Below are 20,851 nucleotides of genomic sequence, written 5' to 3' on the forward strand. Positions count from 1 at the left end.
TTAACACATGCCGTGGTGAAAAGTTTTAAGTCGTGCTGTCAGGAGCCACACACGTGAAAAAAGAAAAGTTTGATGTAAAGCACTGACAAGCCTCACTGCAGTGATTCAGTGACAAAGCAACCATGAAGTCATCAGGACTCAGATTGAAAACAAACACCTAACCAGCTAATGATGGCGTGTGTGTGTGTACGTATTTTCACATTCATGTCAGTAACGGTCTCCTTGCACAGAGCTGTCATACTGTTTGGTGAACCGTGGGAGAGCCATATTCTGTGTCAAAACACATACACACACACAGAGCTGCTGAATGAAAGAGATCTTTGAGGTTTCTGTACAGCTCAGATAGACGGACGGGCTAATCATTAGCATTGGAGCTGTGAGCGGAGTGTTGGAGCGTTAACACTCTCACACACACACACACAGGCACATATACATTAGTCAATGTCTGCGTAAATCCCAAACCAACTAACTGTTCACACCAAATGAAACACTGAGTTTGTCTCATTTCCCCATCAGCTAGTCATTTACATTTTTAACATGCTTGTGGCTTCTTCTCCCTAGACATGCACACATTTTACACACACAGACACCTACACACACACATATTGAGGTGTATAACTGGAAGCAGTGTTTTAATGGACACTTAATAAGAAGTGGCTGTTTTTCAATTAGAGGACTGTGGCTTGAGTTGTATGAAGGGGAGGTTGTCCTGGGCTGAGGGCTAAAGTAGGTGAATACTGACAACACATTGCAGTTCAACTGTATTTAACACCAGAGTTTAATCCATAAAACCTGTGTGAACCTGATGGCATCGTGCATCGGGCCTTTCTAACCTTAAAAAAGGTTAAAGGTTCATTTAATGGTCATTTTACAACACCAGGGTTGTAGGATGAAATTTGAGTTCCTGAAGTTTAAGTTATGTAGCATAAAGTTCCTACATGCTACATAAAGCAAAAAACTATGTTTTATACAGTGGAGTGTTGAGGATGAAGTGAGTTGTCTCCCAGCCTGAGGGAAGTAGCTACTCTGTCTGGTGGTATTGCAGCTCATACTTCTGTATCTTTTGTGAGACGACAGCCGGGTGAACAGACTGTGGCCGGGGTGGGTGTTGTCTTTTTGTATTCTTTGGGCTCTGTGCAGACACCACACCTCACTGGATGTCCCTGATGCTCTGTAGATGGGTACCAATGATTTTCTGGCCGGTTTTACACACCCGCTGTCAGTCTTCCTGTCCGGGGTCGGGAAATATATTGACATGTATTGACAAAGTGTATATCAAAGGTGAGTGCCTCATTTGTCCTGCAGTATCTTAAATTTAGCTGCCTAAGTAATCATAGGGCCCCATAACAGACTCAAATTTTTAGCTGTCCAGTAATCTTGTAAATGAGGACAAGACCAAAACGTGTGTCATATTTGCTGGTGACATGTGATGTCTATTACAAGTATCTGTGACACCGTTTACCCGTTCGGCATTAGTGGATTACTTCTCTTCTCCAACCTCTACGCCATAAAGTCACCGGAAAGTCACCCAGCTCCCAGGCTGAGCATTCCCTGGAGCTACAGCGCACTGACTGGAATACAGGAGGATATCTAAGATTGCCTATTTGACGCACGAGACGTCACTTGGTTTTGTTTTGTTGACAAACTTATACCAAGACTCAAACTCTTTTAGGGTATTTGAACTGTGGTTTTGGGGCACTGAATGTATAAATACACTGTTTCTTATTGCCTGCTGATTCCTGGTTGTTAAGTAAGGGGCCATGCACTGAAATACATGGGTCCTTTTTGTGGGGTTGACTTATAACTAAAAAAAAATTATTCTTGTCAGATTTATACTCTGGCTGGCACCCTGGCACTGTCAAACTGCTACAACGTTTGAAACAAGCCCTTTTCTGATTCGTGGGAATGTACAAAATTGAGTCAATTACCGAGTTCGGAGGAATATCAGGGAAGTTTCATTTAACAAAGTTATCAAGGCCTCTGCTCTCCTGTCAATACACCTGGCGAATCTCCGCTCCCTGGCAAATAAGGTCGGGACTTTCACAGATCCACTGCCCTGTGATTCACTGAAACCTGGATCAGCGAACACATCCCAGACAGTTGCCAGCATTCCAGCTTTTCCGATCGGACCACAGCTCTCGGGGAAGACCAGGGGAGGCAGAACCTGCCTCTACATAAACAAAGGTTGGTGTACAGATGTCACAGTGTTGAAGAAGTCGTGCAGCCCTCGCTTAGAGTGAGTTTCCGTAAACTGTTAACCTTTTTATTCTCTGATTGAGTACTCCTCGTTTATTCTGGTCGGTGTTTTACATCCCACCTCAAGCCTGTGTAACAGAGGCATTACAGCACCTGGCTGACCAGATAACAGACGTGGAGAAAAAACACCCAGTATCCCCGCTCATCATTCTTGGGGATTTTAACAGAGCAAATCTCATTCACGAACTACCAAAATATATACAGTAGGGCTGTAAAAATTAACTGATATGAATTGGAAATCGGTTTGAAAGTTAAAGATATGATTACAACAATATGTGGACCTCTGGATCGATCTAAATGTACTGTCAACGGGTCAATGGCCTGATTTTAAAGTTATTAATCAGTTGAGTGAAGCTGCTATGCTGCTACTACCTCACAGCGTCTTCAAACTCTCTTAAAAGTTCAAAGGTCAGTGTGAGACACTCACGAGATGTGACACAGAATTGTTAGCATAGCGTTGCCAAGGAAACAAAACCAACATGTCCCTGAATCGTATCGTAGCCCATATATCTAGGTACGTATCAAATTGTCTTATAAGGGAGAGATGCACACCCCTAATAGACAGCATATAAAGTGCCCCACCAGGGACACCAACACATTGGACCATTGCTATACAGTTTAAAGGATGCTTTTCGCTCTGTTCCCCGTACAGCTTTAGGACTCTCTGATCAACACTCAGCTCATCCCAACCTACAGGCAGAAAGTAAAAACTTCTAAGCCTGTAGTGAGGACAACGAGGAAATGGACAGATGAGTCAAAACTGGAGTTACGGGCCTGCTTTGCACTGCGCTGATTGGAGTGTTTTTGAAGGTGCAGCCTCAGACCTTAATGAACTCACTGACACTGTGACATCTTACATCATTTTTTGTGAGGATATGTGTGTGCAGACCAAGACCTTCTGCACATACAACAACAGTAAACACCTGGTTTACACCTAAACTCAGGCAACTGCATCAGGCCAACGAGGAGGCCTACAGTAGTGGGGATTGGGCCCTGTACAAGCAGGCCAGAAACTCACTGACAAAGGAGATCAGGGTAGCTAAGAGGAGCTACACTGAGAAGCTAAGAAACAGCTTCTCAGCCAACGACCCTGCATCAGTGTACACAGGAGACCATCCCCCCAGCCTGTGGAAAACCCCCAACTGGCAGACGAGCATAACACCTTCTACACCAGGTTTGAAAGGAACTCTTTCACACCCCTCTGACCCCCCACCTGCACTAAAGATCTGTGAAGAAGGATGTGTGTCAGCTCTTCCAGAGAAAGAAGATCAGGAAGGCCCAAGGACCTGATGGTGTGTGTCCCTCCTGCCTGAGAGTCTGTGCTGACCAACTGGCACCCATCTTCACCAAGATGAGTTGCCTTCCTGCTTCAAATGCTCCACTGTCATCCCAGTCCCCCAAAAACATCAATCACAGGATTAAATGATTACAGGCCTGTCGCCCTGATGTCTGTGGTCATGAAATCCTTCGAGAGACTGGTGTTGAGCCACCTGAAGGACATCACAGGCCGGGCTGGACCCCCTGAAGTTTGACTACCGAAAACAAACAGGTCGGTGGATGATGCAGTATACATGGGACTGCTCTACATCCTGCATCACCTCAACTCCCCAGGGACCTAAGCAAGGAGGTGGAACAGCTGGTCCTCTGGTGTGGTAGTCAGAACCATCTGGAGCTGAACTCTCTCAAGACCGTGGAGATGACAGTGGACTGAAATTCTGCCACTGTTTTTTTTTGTTGTTGTTTTTGTTGTTGTTTTTTTTTATTATTCTCTATGTAAATACTGTTGAAAATTCTACACTTCCATCAATTGCACTATCTTGTACATATTGGTCTAAATTTTTCAATTATTTATATTTCTTTTAGATTTAATGTTTATTATACTATTCCCTGTACATTGGTAGCAAACTTAACCAGAGTCAAATTTCGTTGTATGTGTACACATACTTGGCCAATAAAGCTGATTCTGATTCTGAACCTGGAAGTATCAAAACATGTGATTTTGGGAGGTCAAATTTTCCACACAGTTCACTGACATTGTCAATGTAAAGGTCCCTCAGCCTGATAAGGCCTGATCTCTGCCATAGAGAAAAGACCATATCAATGCCAGGAGGGAGAAAGAGATTGTTATTGTGAATGGGGCTGTGGTTAGATAATCCCTGGAGTCCAAAAGCAAGTCTAAATTCAGACTAGATTCTTAAAGTGGAGACAACAATTGAGTTGCATGAAAATTGGGTTGGCCGAAAAGTGAAGTAGAAGGGCAGGATTTCGTTTCAAATTCACACCAGTTCCTAGATCAAGAGGGTCATTTTGTGTATATTGGCTGCCCAATAATAGTTCCTTAGGTTAGGAAGCACCAATCTACCTACAGATCTATGTCATTGTTAAAACTCACTCCTGATCCTGGGGGTCCTGTCTTTCCATACAAAAGAGGAAATTAGTTTGTTTATTGTACGAAAAAAGGATTTGGGTTAAAAGACTGGCAGACATTGGAAAAGATACAAAAAACATGGAAGCACATTCATTTTAATGCAGTTCACCCTCCCAGCAATGTATGTAAACTATTCCACCTTTCCAGGTCCAATTTAAGCTTGTCAATTAGGGATATTATTTTTGTAAAGGTCTGATAATTGTCGACAAATAGTCACACTTGCATACTTGAAATTGCTTCATGACATCTTAAAGGGGAAGTACTAATTCAATGTATAAGCTGAAAAGGTTCCAAACCTGTTCAGTGGTTCAATTATCTAGGGGATGGTATATATTGGGTCAGAAATAAACAATAATAAATCGTCTGCATATAAAGAAAGTGTATGTTGTGTACCACATCTGAGAATTCCATGATTAAAACTGGCAGATTTAAGTGCAATAGACAATGGTTCGATCACCAAAGCAAATAACAGTGGGCTCAAAGGGCACCCCTGGCAAGGTCCTCTACCAAGTGTGAAATATTGAGACTTCATCCCATTAATACATTCGGCCTTAGGTGAAGAATATCAAAGTGTTATCCAGGATAAAAATTTGGAACCAATGCAAAACCTCTTAAGGACCTCAATTAAAATACCCCCACTCCAACCTATCGAACGCTTTCTCTGCATCCAAAGAGACCACCACTTCTGGTGTCTCAGTGGATGCTGGAGAGAAAAGAATATTGAGAAGGTGGCGAATATTAGAGAAGGAGTGTTGGCTTTAATTAAACTGGTTTTGGTCTGGTGATATAATGTTTGGCATGACCGTTTCAAGCAGTAAGACTAATGCTTTAGCTAACATTTAAAAGAGAGATGGGTCGATAGGAACTGCGATCAGAATTTTCTTTACCTGGTTTTAATAGTAAAGTTATTGAGGCCTCAGTGAGAGTATGATGCAAGGCTCCCTTGCCAAGAGAGTCATTGACCACTTTTAAAAGGAGGGGGGTTCATTTATCAATACATTTACTATAAAACTCTACAGGATAGCCATCTGGACCAGGGGCCTTGCCACTTGCATTAGTTTAATTGAGTCTGCAACTTCACTAGATTTTAGAAGCTGATCCATCTCAGTCACATGAGTTAGAGTTATGGATGGAAACTTATCATGTCTGCGTCATCAGCAGGGGATTGTGAGGTATATAACTCAGAGTAGAAGGCTTTAAATGCTTCATTAATGACAGATGGGATCACTGGCCATTCGCCTGAGAGGGTCCTTATTTGTTTAATTTGCTGGGATGTCAACTGACTCTAAATTTTGTGTGACAAAACACGTCCTGCCTTCTCACCGTGCTCATAAAGAAATCTGTGCGATCGCAAGAATAACTTCTCAATCTCTTACTCTCTTGAGAGTAAATTATAATTCATCTGGAGATTTTGCCTTTCTTTATCTAATTCAGGAGATGGAAACACTGACAGCTTGCTGTCCAAATTCATTATACTTTCCATAAACTGTTCCTGTTCTTGTTTTTTCAATTTGTTTTGCCTTGCAGAGTAAGATATAATCTCTCCTTGGACTACCATCTTTAAGTCATTAGTAGTCATTAGTAATAAGGAAATCATCACTTTGGAAATTGTCTCATGGAATCTATCATGACTTAACAGTGTGCAATTAAATCTCCAAGGGGGGCATTTTTTTTGTAAAAGTATGAACAAAACTCAAGTAACAATGGAGTGTGATCAGATATCATGATAGTTAAGTATGCCATGCTATTGCCAGCAGACCGTTTTAGACAAGACTTCTCTAACAATGGGTCCATTGCACAGTTAAAGTCACCGCCCAAAATTAAATGGTGGGAGTTTAAATCAGGTAGTAATGAGATTACCATCCCAGTTGGGTGCATAAAGATTGACAAGAACAACAGCGACATTATTGAGGGAACCTGAAACTATTACAAAACCGGCTTGAGGGTCAGCAATGACATTAGTTGGGTTAAACTGTATTTTTTGTATGTGTTAAAATAGCTGTACCCCTTGCCTTACTTCTAAAATTGGAATGAATGGCTTGGCCAACCCATGATGCCTTTAACCTATGATGATCCTTGGTGGTCAGATGAGTCAGAACTCGCGATACTGTGTCCATCCAGTGTGCAGACTCAGCAGACACATGGGGCACATGTCAGATGTCCAAATGTCAGTAGTAAAGCTGATTGCCTGCATATCTTTCAACCTACATGGAATGTGTTCCCTCACTGTCTCATAAAGTTTTGGGAGAGCAGTTTTGCCGTACTCTTTTGCGTGATGCATCTTCAAATGCTTTATAAGGTTGCTGGTGTTGAAATTGGCAACACTCGTGCCACCCCTCTAAATTACAGCCTTGCGTAGTGAACATGTTGCTGATTTACTGGTGGGGTTATCCAGAGAAAAGTATTGCCAAATAGCTGACATGTCGCTAGCTCCGTCTGACTCTTGTACCACATAATTTAGAAAAGGGACCCTGCTACTTCTCAGTTAGCTCCATTAGCTCTGCTTAACGTTACACACTAGAAATCAACTTCTTCTTCGCCGCAACAGTAGTTGCCAGGGGCAGCACAGCGCAACTTCCTGTGTTGGCCAAAAAACCCACCAGCAGCCACTAACATCTGGCTTTTGTGTGCAATGTGAATGTGTACAATTGGGATTTACTGTTGTGTCAATTAACCCTGCAGTGGTCACAGGTATTTATCACCTCCAGCTCTGCCCTGCTGTGATGTGAACACAACACCCGGTGAATGGGCTAATTACTCTTCTTTTCAGGTGCAATGCCTATGACCTGTATTGACGTTAAGGCTGCTGGCTTGTTAATATCATTCAATCCGTATGTGTCCAAACAATTGATTGTTAATCGTAAAAATAATTGGCAGATTAATTGATAATGAAAATAATTGGCAGTTGCAGCCCCAAATCACAATGTGCATCAAGTAAATACTGACGTATGACTCATACTATTCATTACAGGAAAGTTCCTGAAGGGAAGAGGCACTGTGGCTTCTCTGGTGACCATGGGTATGACAATAAGATCAACAGCATGCAGGTACAGTACTCTCAATAATCTACAACTGACTGGCTTTTAATATCCAGTGCAGCAACACATTCAAAGGTAATGCTGTAATGGCCATAATAGTATTATACATAAAAGCATTGGTAGTATTGGAAAATTGTGACATATAATATGCTAACTGTTATTTACTGTGACAAATCAAATGATGTGCTATCAACTTTCATTTTCAGACTATTTTCTTGGGGTATGGACCTACATTTAAATTCAGGACTAAAGTTCCAGCCTTTGAAAACATTGAGCTTTACAATGTCATGTGTGGTAAGGCATATTTTTGTGTCCAAAGTGTGTTTTTAACCAATATGTGTGTTGACTAGTCACAACATAAGTGGCATTTCATGTGTGACTACTTCTATTTATTATTTTAACTAACATGAAAGTGATTTTTATTTACTCTCAGATCTTCTGGGTCTGAAACCAGTTCCCAATAATGGAACCCATGGCAGTCTGAACCACCTGCTCAGATCCCCTCCATATAGACCCACCATGCCAGAGGAGGTTTCCAGACCAGCAGCCTCTGGTCTGGTTCCTGCAGTAACAGATGACCTAGGCTGCAGCTGTGATGACAAGGTCAGCCATGATGAATCAGTGACTGATCTGGGATCAGCCTCCTACAAAAAAGGAATGTTGTTGTTTAGGAGATTGGCTTGTCTATCACTTAGAATAGTGATACCAACAGTTAAACCAAAGGCATCCTGGTCTTCATCACCTGCCCTTGTACTCCATGCTAACACTTTACCATGAATAAGTGATGGTATGTAAATCCATTGCTGTGATTGTTGTAGTTGCAATGTTATTACAGCTGATAGACACCATATTTTGTGAAGTTGATAAGATTTCCTTGATTTAACAGTAAAAACCCTCAGGCCATATAATTAAAAGCCAGTTTCAGTTACTAAAAACTCAGTCCCTTTAGTGAGGACAATGTCATAAATGTCCCTAACATGGTGTAGTAAAAATAGTTGGCATGGAGCACTGGAGTTAACAGTGATAAATGGACACTTTTGGTATGGATTGTATGTTTGCATCACTTTTTAGGTTAGTTGATCAACAAGCCAGTCTCCAAAAATGATCATGTATTACACAATGTGATAATACACATGAACAACCCTGGTCTATGCAATAATGCAGTTTTGTTGTCATGAGCTGTGGTTGTTTTCAGTATTAAGCTCACAGTGTAGGGAAATGATAAAATACTGTTCACATAAATGTTGGTAAATCTGCCAGTCAGCATGTTTTCAAAAGGTTTCCTGTATATCATGACGTCCAGGGTAGCACCTTATGTTACAGCTCCCTCTTCTGTAATCACAGTCAAAAGATTTATATTACACTGAACTCATTCCCTCGGGGCAAATAAGGCCCTTAAAGTTCAACAAAGTGTGACTAACCTGGCTCTGTAGCTGGCAAGAGGCCAACACTCATAACTGTTTCACCATGAGAGTAATTAACATCTCTGAAAAGAAGCCCTGCCCAGTTTCCTTGTGTTTTTGCTGTATCAATAGCATTGTATTTATGTTGGTTTTTTTTAACTTTATTGTTTATTTAATAGAGACAATGCACAGTATATTCATTACACCAAATATTACTAAGTTAAATTTCTGTCTGCTGCCACTGACAAAACATACTTACAGATATGAGGGAGCTACAAGGAACTGCCCTACTTAATAAGTAGATCATATCCCCATTCAGTCCAAAGACTTTGGACTGAGATGAGAGAGATGAAACATGTGGGTCAATAGGATAAGTCAATCCTATTGCTCAGGTGACCTGTTGACATTCTTGGCTGCTAAAAGTGATGTATAGCTCAAAATGTCAACAGACTTTACTGTCAACGCAGAAGAGAGTTTTGTTAAATTATTCTATTTAAAAAAAAATGTAACTAAGAACTCAAAAATGTGACCAAGCCTGTCTACAGTTGATCCAGCAGTTGATGGTAGAGCGGATCTTGACTGCCTGTGAGATGAATGAAACTCTCTACCAGCCTCTCACAAGTGCTAAAGCACTTACTTCCAATTTGAGCTGAGATAGTCTGGACTGGATCTCTGGTCCTACAGGGATACGATTATAACTATTGTTAAGAATTTGTACAAAGAATCTTTAAAATGCCAACCAAACACTTTTGGACCCTCTTAGTTATCAGTGCAGATCCCCTCATTATATATATTTTTATGTATATATTTTTCTTGAGAATGTAGTTGCCAGAAGTATTCACATTCAGTGCTTCTTAACTTCAAACCTCTTAGTCATAAAGCAAAAAGATCAGTGGCTGTAGCACACATGAGGGCCAGTAGGTAGAAGACCTACACAAATCAATCTGACAAGAAAATATGACTTGGCCCCAGGCCACTGTCAACTGGCAGCTTCCCATTTGTTATCAGAAACAGTTACCATTAATGGATCAAACTAATGTTTTCAAATGCTGGATATACAGGAATTAGTTGGTCTTTGGAATCTGTAGAGCAGAGTGTGTCTGTGGTAGCTCTGTCAGGTTTGGAAAAGCCATCATTGTCCATCAGACATCCCAAACATTGTGCAGCAAGTGGCTGAAGGGCTTTTGAATACAGATGTTTTCTTTTTTGTATTCTCGTTTTTGCTTTTGCAGTGCAATTAAATGTCCAGTGTGTAGGATTTAGGGAGCTATATTGTCAAGTGTATAATCACGTGAAATTAAGAAAAGTTGTGTTTTGTTACCTTAGAATGAGCCGTTCATATCTACAGAGAGAGCAGGTCCTCTTCCATGGAGTTGCCAAGATTCACAGCCATGCTTCTACAGTAGCTCAGAATGGAACTGTTTGGGAGGGTTAGATTTGGGGTGTTCAGTTGGTAGCAATCTGCAACCACACTGCTAGAGGCTACTAAATCCTACAGACTGGACCTTAAAACTTGTGAATCTGTAAAAAAAAAAAAATCATCCGCATGGGCCTATAATCCATGATTTTTTGATCGCTTGTGTGTGTCTGTATGTGAATGAGCCTGTTTGACTTGTAAAAATGTATTGAATTACCTGATTGCTTCTTCTATTCTGCTTCCTTTAAAACAGAAATAACCATGTTGTCTGTTTGCTTTCTGCTGCAGAGCTGGAGTCAATTCACATTCAAGTCAAGAAATGCATTTAACAAAAATCTGTAGTTAATTTGCTAACAAAAAGGCAGTCTATTCTACTGGTCACATTTGACAGCCTTCTCAGTCTCTACATTATCAATGTCCTGAATTGCTTGGACTGAAAGTGAGTTGGTCCCAGCCCTTCTCTGCAGTATGGCACTTCATCTTTACTGTGTTTGTGATTCCCATGTAGATCTCTGGCAAGAGATTGTTTCAATCTCCAATCTTTTTGCAGTTGCGTGTAAAAAGTAGGGGCCAGAGAGGTTTGAAAGTGACCCTTGTACGAGGCTATAACCTGGAGTCACTCTGGCTCTGTCTCTTACAGAACAAAGTGGAGGAGCTAAACCAGCGACTGAGGCAAGCTATGGATGGTCAGTGTTTCATGATGTTACTGATTATGATCTGTCTTTTTTTACAGTGTATCAACCTTTGAGGATGAACTCACTATCAAAGTATAATAACGACACCATATGAATCCTCTTCCTCACAGTACTGTTAGAGCCAAGCAGCCATATCTAATCTAGCCAAACATTCACTTTATGTAAAGTTGGTCAAAACAGATTTTAAAAGTTGTTAGGTATATATGTAAACTTTACATGTTAAAGTTGTAAAATGCAGTGAATCATCCACCATGTCTTAGGTTGACCGCATCATGATTCTATGCATACGATGATGCATTATTCCTCTTTGTGACGGATTCTTGCTCAGTGGCTTCAGTGTGAACTGCAGTGCTCTGTCCTGTTACACACCTGTGTCTCCTCTGCTGTGTCCCTCTGTGCTCCTACTCTCTCAGATAACAGGAACTTGCCACACGGTCGACCTGCTGTCCTCTTTCGCACCAAATACTCCATCCTCCACCACAGTGACTACATCAGTGGCTACAGTGAGGCTCTCTCTATGCCTCTCTGGACATCATACACTGTCAGCAGACAGGTACTGTTCATCCTGTGAATATTTACTGTGCCGCTGTCAGCAAAAAGTCACAAAGGTACCTCAATCAGAGAACAGCATGCAAGATGGTGTAAAGAGTCTCATAAATATGAAACTGATAATTGTTATTATGAGCAATATATGAGCCAGACAAAACCTAAAAAAAACTAATATCACCTTACGAACATTTTATGTCCTTAATATGTTCATAGCTAGAATATATTTAATAAGACTACATGCAGGAAGACCCACAATTGTCCTCCCTCACTGAAATACATAAATACCAATTACTAGGGTTACATACAGGGCTATTCATTAGATATCTAACTAGGGGCTGCATGAAATGGTAAAAAAAGTGTTGCAATCATTTTGACAGATGTTGCGATATGATTCACGAGTAGTGGGAATGATCATTTTTTTCATCACAGTTTCCATTTTCACTGAAAAAACTGACGAAAAGTAATGAATCATGATGATGTGATAGTTATTGGGGTCTCTACCAAATGTTTTCTTACATCTGGTGAAGAAGATTTGTAGGCCATGATATCTCTGCAGCATTAAAGTAGGCTTGCACCGATATTAAATATTATCGTATATCGCGATATTTGCCGTCATATGCGATATTTTTCACAATATCAAATATCCAACAGTTGTGTGATTCTTTACCTGAGAGGAACTAGTCTGACTGTATTTTAAGTTTTAATTTACATTTTTTACAGTGTTATTTCTCACCTGGCTGGCCCTCCAGTTTTGAGGGAAGGGAGCCAGTGACAGACTTGCTGCACCTAATATTGTAGGCTATTCTGTTATGTTTGCAAGTCATTATTTGCACTAAAGTTGTAGTATATTATTTTGATATTTAAAAGTGTTGTATGTGTTGCTGCTAAGAATATCAACCTCTCAGTCCTTCATTTATTCATACATTACATAACATACTACTAATCATCACCGAATGTGGTTTTAGAAAATGTTAAAATTTCCAAAAATTTCCAATAATACGAAATGGCCACACTCATTATTTGCTACTATTTAATACAAATATTAATCACTGACATATCATAGCCAATTTAAAGCCATTGGCCAAATGGTCTCAAGTTGTGATCAACACGTCTGTGTGTCAATTACCAAACTATTAAAGATTACATTGTTCATGCTAAACTAAATGTACTTGTTTTAAAAAAATGCTATCTGATTCAGCATTTTTCTACAATGTGTTTGGAGCATTATCGTTATAATTGTTACGGAAGAGTTCTCAGTAAAAGAGAGCAGTGGTTGTGGCTAGAAGTTACGAATGTGTGACATCAGGTACCCTCTCACATGCCCTCTGTCCTCTGGAACATCTGATCACACTACTGTTAATTATTTAAATCCAGAAATATTTGATATTTGTTTGTTTTTTACTAATTTAATGCAACATATGAAATAGTTTCTCCTAATGATGACTATGCTTATCACGTCCAGTGCGATTTATTTGGCAATTTTTGTGCTTCTGTGATCTACCCTTATATGACACCTTTTTTACCTCCAGGATGATTGGGCTGGTCTGAACAGACATACACCTGTTGAACAACTGAAAATCATCACAAGTTGAAACTAGATTTCAGTTCACAATATGCCCTCTCTTTGTGTGCGTTTGGTCTCCCAGGTAGAAGTGTCTCCTCTGCCTGAAGGGCTGTTCAACTGTGTGAGACCTGATACCAGAGTCCCTCCAGCCTACAGTCAGTCTTGTACAAACTACAGAGCAGACAGACAGATCACCTACGCCTTCCTCTACCCCCCTCGTAAGTTTACCATAGCAGCTCCAACAATGAAACACTGAAATACAATAACAAAATCAAATCACAAAAAATTTGAGTAGCTTTTTAATTTTTATTTGGAAGTGAATATCTGGACTACTGATCAGTCAGATTCACAATTTCAGCTCTGATGATTGAACAGGATTTTGGCATTATACATTAAAGTTTAAATAATCCATCAATGCATTGAGAAAAATAAAAGATTTGTTAATTGATTGTAAAAAATAATCAACCAAGTCTTTGATTTCTTGTCTTATTTTGTTATCTGTTTCAACAAAGGCTCCTCACTAGTAAAGCAACTTATACAACTCATGCTGGGTGTCTCGTGTCAGAAAATCCATGTTTTTTACAGCCTAGTTCTTATTTTCATAGTTGCTCATCATTCCTATCAGCTATAGTAACATTACTAACACAACACTGCACCTAAAATAGATTTAATCATGTTTCTTTTTTTCTTTATTGACAGAATTCTCCTCAACCATAGACAAAAAATATGATGGTGTCCTCATCACCAACACTGTCCCCATGTATCCTGCATTCAAGAGTAAGTCGGTCAGCGATTAGAACTTTCATTAAGGGCTAAATGAATGGAGTCCTGTTGATACCTTGTATGTTATGATTGTGACAGTCACCTGCACAAGAATCCAGACAAATCATTGCTGATAGGTTCACTAATATATTTCACAGCTTTTCCAGCACCGCCTATCCCACTTTTCATGTTTCATTCTCACGTCCCTCTGTTTCTCATACACCTCTCTATCAGGAATATGGAGCTACTTCCAGAGAGTACTGGTGAAGAAATATGCCACTGAGAGGAATGGGGTGAATGTTTTAATTGGACCCATATTTGACTACAACTACGATGGTGTCAGGGACACAGCTGAGAAGATAAAAGAGTAAGAACATTCATTTTACTTCACTCCAATTCAGCTTCAATTCACCGTTTTAAATAAAGTTAAAGTTATAATTTTTGGTGCTCTAGTCTGAATTAAAAAGAAACAAATATATTTCCCTTCTCCTGGGCTTACAATAATTTGATAATATACAGTTCATTCCAGTTTGACATTCTGTATGTGTCAAGTTCAGCATAACTATAAGTCCTAGCTTGCTCACCTATGCATGACCATTCCTGTTTTCATATTAACACCACCAACATTGACACATAAAGGCACTATGCACAACTAGAGGACTCAACACATTAATAACCACCAACAGAGTATTAGTACTTTCCTCCTGAAAGTTTTAATTTCTACTATTTTTTCTTCACAAAAATAATTTCAGACTTTGGCCATTGTTTATAAATAAATAAATAAATGCTTTATAGAAAGAAAAAAAAACAATCCTGCCCATGGGGAAAGGTTGCTATAAATAAAAAACATGAAGTTTGAGTCATTCTGTTTGACCTTCATTGCAGGTATGTAGGTGGAACAATCCCCATCCCCACACACTACTTTGTGGTCCTGACCAGCTGCTTAGACTTCACACAGGCTGCAGACTCGTGTAGAGGCCCACTCAGCAGCGCTGCCTTCATCCTGCCACACAGACCCAGCAACGATGAGAGCTGCAAAGTAAGGAACATGACATCTTTCAATGAATTGTCACATTTTAAAGGTCACATACTGTTGAAAGTGAGATTGCCATGTGTTTTATGACTATAAAGCAGGTCTCTGTGCTATAAACATACTGTAAAAGAATCAAAACGGTAAGTCCATATATATATATATATATATATATATATATGTATATATATATATATATATACACACATATGTATGTGTGTGTGTGTGTGTGTGTGTGTGTGTGTGTGTGTGTGCGTGTGTGTGTGTGTAAACCCTTTTTTAGTAGACACCCAAAGTAAAAATATGAACCTGAAAATGAGCAGAATATGGGACTGTAACAACAGTTAAACAGACACAGTACATGGCTTAGTATGCTTAGTATGCTTAATATACTAGATACAGTCAGTGAGCACAGGCTTTGGTCCAGTTGTCCTGTCTACACATAATGTTTTACATTCATTTCATCTCCTAATATTTAAATTATTATCTGCTAGCAGTATAACACAGAGGTCTTCTATAAAGTCATTTACACCAGCTGTACCCTATGACAACCAAGAACATTTTGTGAGGGTTTTTTTTGTTTGTTTTTTTGTTTAGTACATAGAAACTCAAATTATTTTCTAGAAAGCAATATCCCTCACCAGAAAAGCCCAATCAGCTCTCACAGGCCTGAGAAGTACATGTTTCCATATAGGCACAATGGTACCAAACCTGGCAACCTCACTGCAAAACATGTTACCCATCGTCACTGTAAACAACAGCCAGGCTGATTGCCAAAAAATAGTTCAAGTGTGTAAGCGTAGTTGTTTTGTTTGTGTGCGGATAAAAAATTTTTTAAAAATACATTCTGTTAATTAGTAAGATTTAGACGTGTTCACTTTGGACGGAGCCATACTAGCTGTTTTCCTCTCTTCCCAGGCTTTATGCTAAGCTATGCTAACTACATCTTGAATACAGCTCTGTACTTAACATGAGATTGGTATCTATGTTCTCATCACATTCTTGAGAATGTGAACTATGTTGAAATATTCAAGGAGGAGAAACCCATGCTAATGCTTCTGTGCTCCTTGCTGTCTCCCTGCAGAACTCAGAGGAGGAGTCTCACTGGGTGGAGGACCTGATGAAGATGCACACGGCTCGAGTTAGAGATGTGGAGATCCTGACAGGCTTGGACCTGTACCGCAGAACCACACGGAGCTACGCTGAAATCCTCTCGCTCAAGACTTACATGCACACCTACGAGAGTGAGATCTGATCTCTGCTGGCTCTGTTTACATTATGTTACCGATCTTTTTCAACCGTGGTGGATGTATGTGGTACAAAGAAGAGATGTGATCGTCTCTTTTACACTGACCTACATCAGCTTTAGCTCGCACTGGAAGCTATGGCTGCTCTGCAGCTGCTTTGCAGTATCCATGTTGTGGCCCTTTCACTGGGTATCTGGTTTCACCTCATTCATTTCATCTATCTGTTGAGATACAGCACTGACAGCAACTAGCTGTGGTACTGCCCACTTCTCTTTATTCTGTTCCTGTGCTCTGTGTTAACATTCCATGGTCTGCACTCAAATTCAGTATAATGACATCAAACTGAAAGAAGCCTCCAGATCAAGAATAGGACCCACCGTACATACAGGATTATTGTGCCATTTGAAACTCAGTGCTTAGTTTGTCTTCTTTTACTATGCAGTTTTCACAAGCAAAATTATATCTATATGTCAAGGGCTACAATTGAATCCATACTAGTAATTTAGTGTCTTAATATGTTAATATCAGTGAGGCCATTAATTGTCATCAGTCCTGTAAGATATCATGTTTCCTTTGATTCATCTTGTGATTGAGCAGAAAAGTTTCAACCTGTTACATGGCCCTGGGCTGATGGAGCCTTGTAATCAGCCACCCTCCCTTCAACCCTGACCCTATGTGCATTGTATATTTTACGTTCCTGTCTAATAAAACACACAGCAGACACATGGGGGCTGAATTAATGCCCCCCGAGAAACCAACAGTAATCCTATGCTATCCTATGGTACCATTTTTTTTAAATTTTGATTAAACATGGCTATATTTGTGAAAATGCATCATGGTAGCACAATATAAAGTGAAATAATTGGTCTTGAAACCAGATTCTTTTTTTTTCATGTTGGGCCCCTCTGCAAGACTGGGCTACCAGGTAAAATAGTACTGCAGGACTGATTTGTTGATAGTACATTTAGTGGTGCACATTCCAAAAATGTAACTATATATTGTTGGTCCACTTGTCCTGTCTACACATTGTGTTTTACATTCATCACATCACCTAATATTTAAATTATTATCTGCTAGCAGTATTACACATGGGTCTTTCATAAAGTCATTTACACAAGCTGTACCCTTGATAACCAAGAACATTTGTGAGTGTTTTTTTGTTTAGTACATAAAAACTCAAATTAATTTCTAGAAAGCAGTATCCCATGTGTGTGAAAATGATGATGTTTTAAAGATGTAAAATAATCTTGAATTGCACTACAAAGCTGTCAACAGAATCTGTCCCAGTCAAAGCTTCATAACAGTATTGAGGATGAATTATTAAAGGTGAGCGCACGAGTGCATTTCCTACCCACTCAGTTTTATGTTAAGTTTACTCATTACTATCTGTCTGCATTGAACAGTTTCTCTGTACTCAGTGATGAGGAGGAAATTGCCTCTATTTTTTTCCATTGAAATGATAATGCAATGTTGTTGTTTGTGAGTGTACAGTGTGTGTGTATGTTGAGTTCAAGATATTTTCTGTTTGTCTGACTGTGTGTTGTGATGTTGACTTTTTGTTCTGTGCACAATAACAATGATGTCAATAATGATGATTTATTAATGTTTTCTCCAAAACTACCTGTGAGACTGACCTATTTATGCTTTATGTACATTTCATCACAATAAACAAGTGTTTTTATTAAATGAAGTGTGGTGCATATTAAGCTGGTCCAGCTGCTTTTAGGTCAGTCTGCACACAGCAGAGACTGAGACGTCGAAGTGGAGCAATATGAACGTGATCAGTCCATCTACATTATTCTATGGTGAATGGAAATGTAATAGTAAATATTAAAATAAAACCTTAGTTACAGTACAAAGCAGCTTCATATTCTTCCATATGAGACATCCTTCAACCAGTACATAGTATAAAAAAAATAAGATCTGTTTCACTACCCACTACTGTCACAATGTGGACACTCCTAGAGCCTGTTGTCAATGTAAAAACATCTCACTCGCTGCAGTTTCATTGACTTAAGCAATACGAGCATGTTTTCTGGAGAGAATATATGTGAATGCTAAGATCCCTAACTGCTTGTGAAGCTGTCACATAGGAATGGCCAGAGGTAGGTCCCTATGGTGGCTAACTTTCCACCTCATTTGTTAGAGCAGAAAACAGGACATACAGTATGGTTGTTTAAACTCACAATGTGTACTAGTGTGAGAAGGCGTCAAAGTATGTGCAGCAATTGACAGTCATGCAGTAGCAGAGGCATTCTGTCAGAGGTTGTAAAGTTGTAAATACATCCCCACACCAGTTTAATCTTATTCATGATTTTCCATCTTAAATCCTTGTTTAGATTTCTCACCCTGTGTGATGAAAAATGAATTGTGATATTTTTTAAATACATAGAAAGCATCTTCATGATTTCCATAATTTATAGGGATCCTACATTTAACATTGAATACTAAAATTAGGTAAATAAATACATTAATACATTAGTCTTGTGAATTAATTTATTGATATTTCTTACAGTAAAGCAAGTGTGAGCATACATGGTCGCAGCACAGGCCTCTAAGTGGGTGACTGACTACTTTTCTCCTCCTGATAGTGAATTTTTCATTTATATAATTCATATCTGTCTGTGAATTTCAATTAAAGTCACAGAGAGGTTGCATGCACAAGACTTCATTACAGATCAGTGGATATGGATATGTGTAAAAATGGTTTTGTATCCTTTACAGTGTTTCTACAGCACTTTTACCTGCACATATCAATTCACACATTTTTTATGGGTTTGATCTTGTTAATTTGTGATTAACTACAATCAATGTAGGCCTATTTTATAGCCTTTATGTGTAATTCTGCAGTATATGTTATCTATTTGATAACATTAGTTACAAGTTACTTTGCAGATTGCATCAGATCCAAAGTAGTGCATTTTTAAATTGATTTATTTTATCAGTAATTGGATAACAAAAATACTAATTTCGGCATTTAGAAAAATGCTGAATTTTAGATCAGATTGGCCACTTATAGTATAAAGTTTACCCATACACTAGCCCATATGTTTATTCGACCGTAAAATTCAACTTTACTTGTTTTTTTACTACTTAAGTAAATTAATTGCCAGAAAATGATTTTTGATACTGAAGTACATTTAATATCAGGTACTTTGAGACTTGTACTTGATTATCATTTGTATTGGGGTCCGTGCATGCCTTTCACTTTTACTGAATTAATATGTTGACATGATATCTTTACTTTTATTCCAATATGAATTTAAGGTACTGTAGAACTGTAATTCAGGACCCACCTTGGGTGATTTATCAAATTCCTATAAAACAAGAATAAGAAGACTAATAAGAAGAATAAAAGTACATCATATGTTGCATCATATGGGGAAATGATAACAAAAGAAACAATAGGCCTACATAACACTGTGAAATACATAAAAAAAAGTGAAAGTTGTAAAGTTGTAAGTTGCTGTACAATCTGAGAAATTGTTAGTGGGAGTTTAATTTACATATTTCCGTGGGGGTGTGAATGCAGCGTGGGAAGATTGTGAAATAGTGGAAAATACTGAATACTGAACTGAATACTGTCCCTGCTGCTGAAGACTGTCCCTGCTGCTGAAGACTGTCACCGCTACTGAAGACTGTCCCTGCTGCTGAAGACTGTCCCTGCTACTGAATACTGAACTGAATACTGTCCCTGCTGCTGAAGACTGTCCCTGCTGCTGAAGACTGTCACTGCTGCTGAAGACTGTCCCTGCTGCTGAAGACTGTCACCGCTGCTGAAGACTGTCCCTGCTACTGAAGACTGTCCCTGCTGCTGAAGACTGTCACTGCTGCTGAAGACTGTCCCTGCTGCTGAAGACTGTCACCGCTACTGAAGACTGTCACCGCTACTGAAGACTGTCCCTGCTACTGAAGACTGTCACTGCTACTGAAGACTGTCCCTGCTACTGAAGACTGTCCCTGCTACTGAAGACTGTCCCTGCTACTGAAGACTGTCACCGCTGCTGAAGACTGTCACCGCTACTGAAGACTGTCACCGCTGCTGAAGACTGTCCCTGCTACTGAAGACTGTCACCGCTACTGAAGACTGTCACCGCTACTGAAGACTGTCACCGCTACTGAAGACTGTCCCTGCTACTGAAGACTGTCACCGCTGCTGAAGACTGTCCCTGCTACTGAAGACTGTCACTGCTGCTGAAGACTGTCCCTGCTACTGAAGACTGTCACCGCTGCTGAAGACTGTCCCTGCTACTGAAGACTGTCACCGCTACTGAAGACTGTCACCGCTACTGAAGACTGTCACCGCTGCTGAAGACTGTCCCTGCTGCTGAAGACTGTCCCTGCTGCTGAAGACTGTCCCTGCTGCAGCAGAGCTTCCTCTGGACGGCTGTCAGCGGGTAGGTGGGTGTGGTGAACAGAAAGTGTCTCACTGAGCTTTCATGCCACTGAACGATAGCTGGTT

General features: G+C 39.7%; 1 protein-coding gene across 1 annotated transcript in view; it reads left to right on the plus strand.

The window, feature by feature from the left end:
- Positions 1-16,491, plus strand: part of enpp2 (ectonucleotide pyrophosphatase/phosphodiesterase 2) — a 41,448-nt gene extending 24,957 nt beyond the window's left edge. Inside the window, exons 16-25 of the mRNA XM_073486457.1 lie at positions 7,656-7,731; positions 7,929-8,016; positions 8,156-8,325; positions 11,183-11,228; positions 11,651-11,790; positions 13,433-13,568; positions 14,050-14,127; positions 14,347-14,479; positions 14,998-15,151; positions 16,227-16,491. Of these exons, the coding sequence (XP_073342558.1) occupies positions 7,656-7,731; positions 7,929-8,016; positions 8,156-8,325; positions 11,183-11,228; positions 11,651-11,790; positions 13,433-13,568; positions 14,050-14,127; positions 14,347-14,479; positions 14,998-15,151; positions 16,227-16,397 (1,192 nt within the window). The 3' untranslated portion in view covers positions 16,398-16,491. The remainder of the gene's footprint in view (positions 1-7,655; positions 7,732-7,928; positions 8,017-8,155; positions 8,326-11,182; positions 11,229-11,650; positions 11,791-13,432; positions 13,569-14,049; positions 14,128-14,346; positions 14,480-14,997; positions 15,152-16,226) is intronic.
- The last annotated feature ends 4,360 nt before the right edge of the window (positions 16,492-20,851 follow it).

Source organism: Pagrus major, chromosome 18, assembly GCF_040436345.1.
Source record: "Pagrus major chromosome 18, Pma_NU_1.0".
Taxonomy (NCBI): domain Eukaryota; kingdom Metazoa; phylum Chordata; class Actinopteri; order Spariformes; family Sparidae; genus Pagrus; species Pagrus major.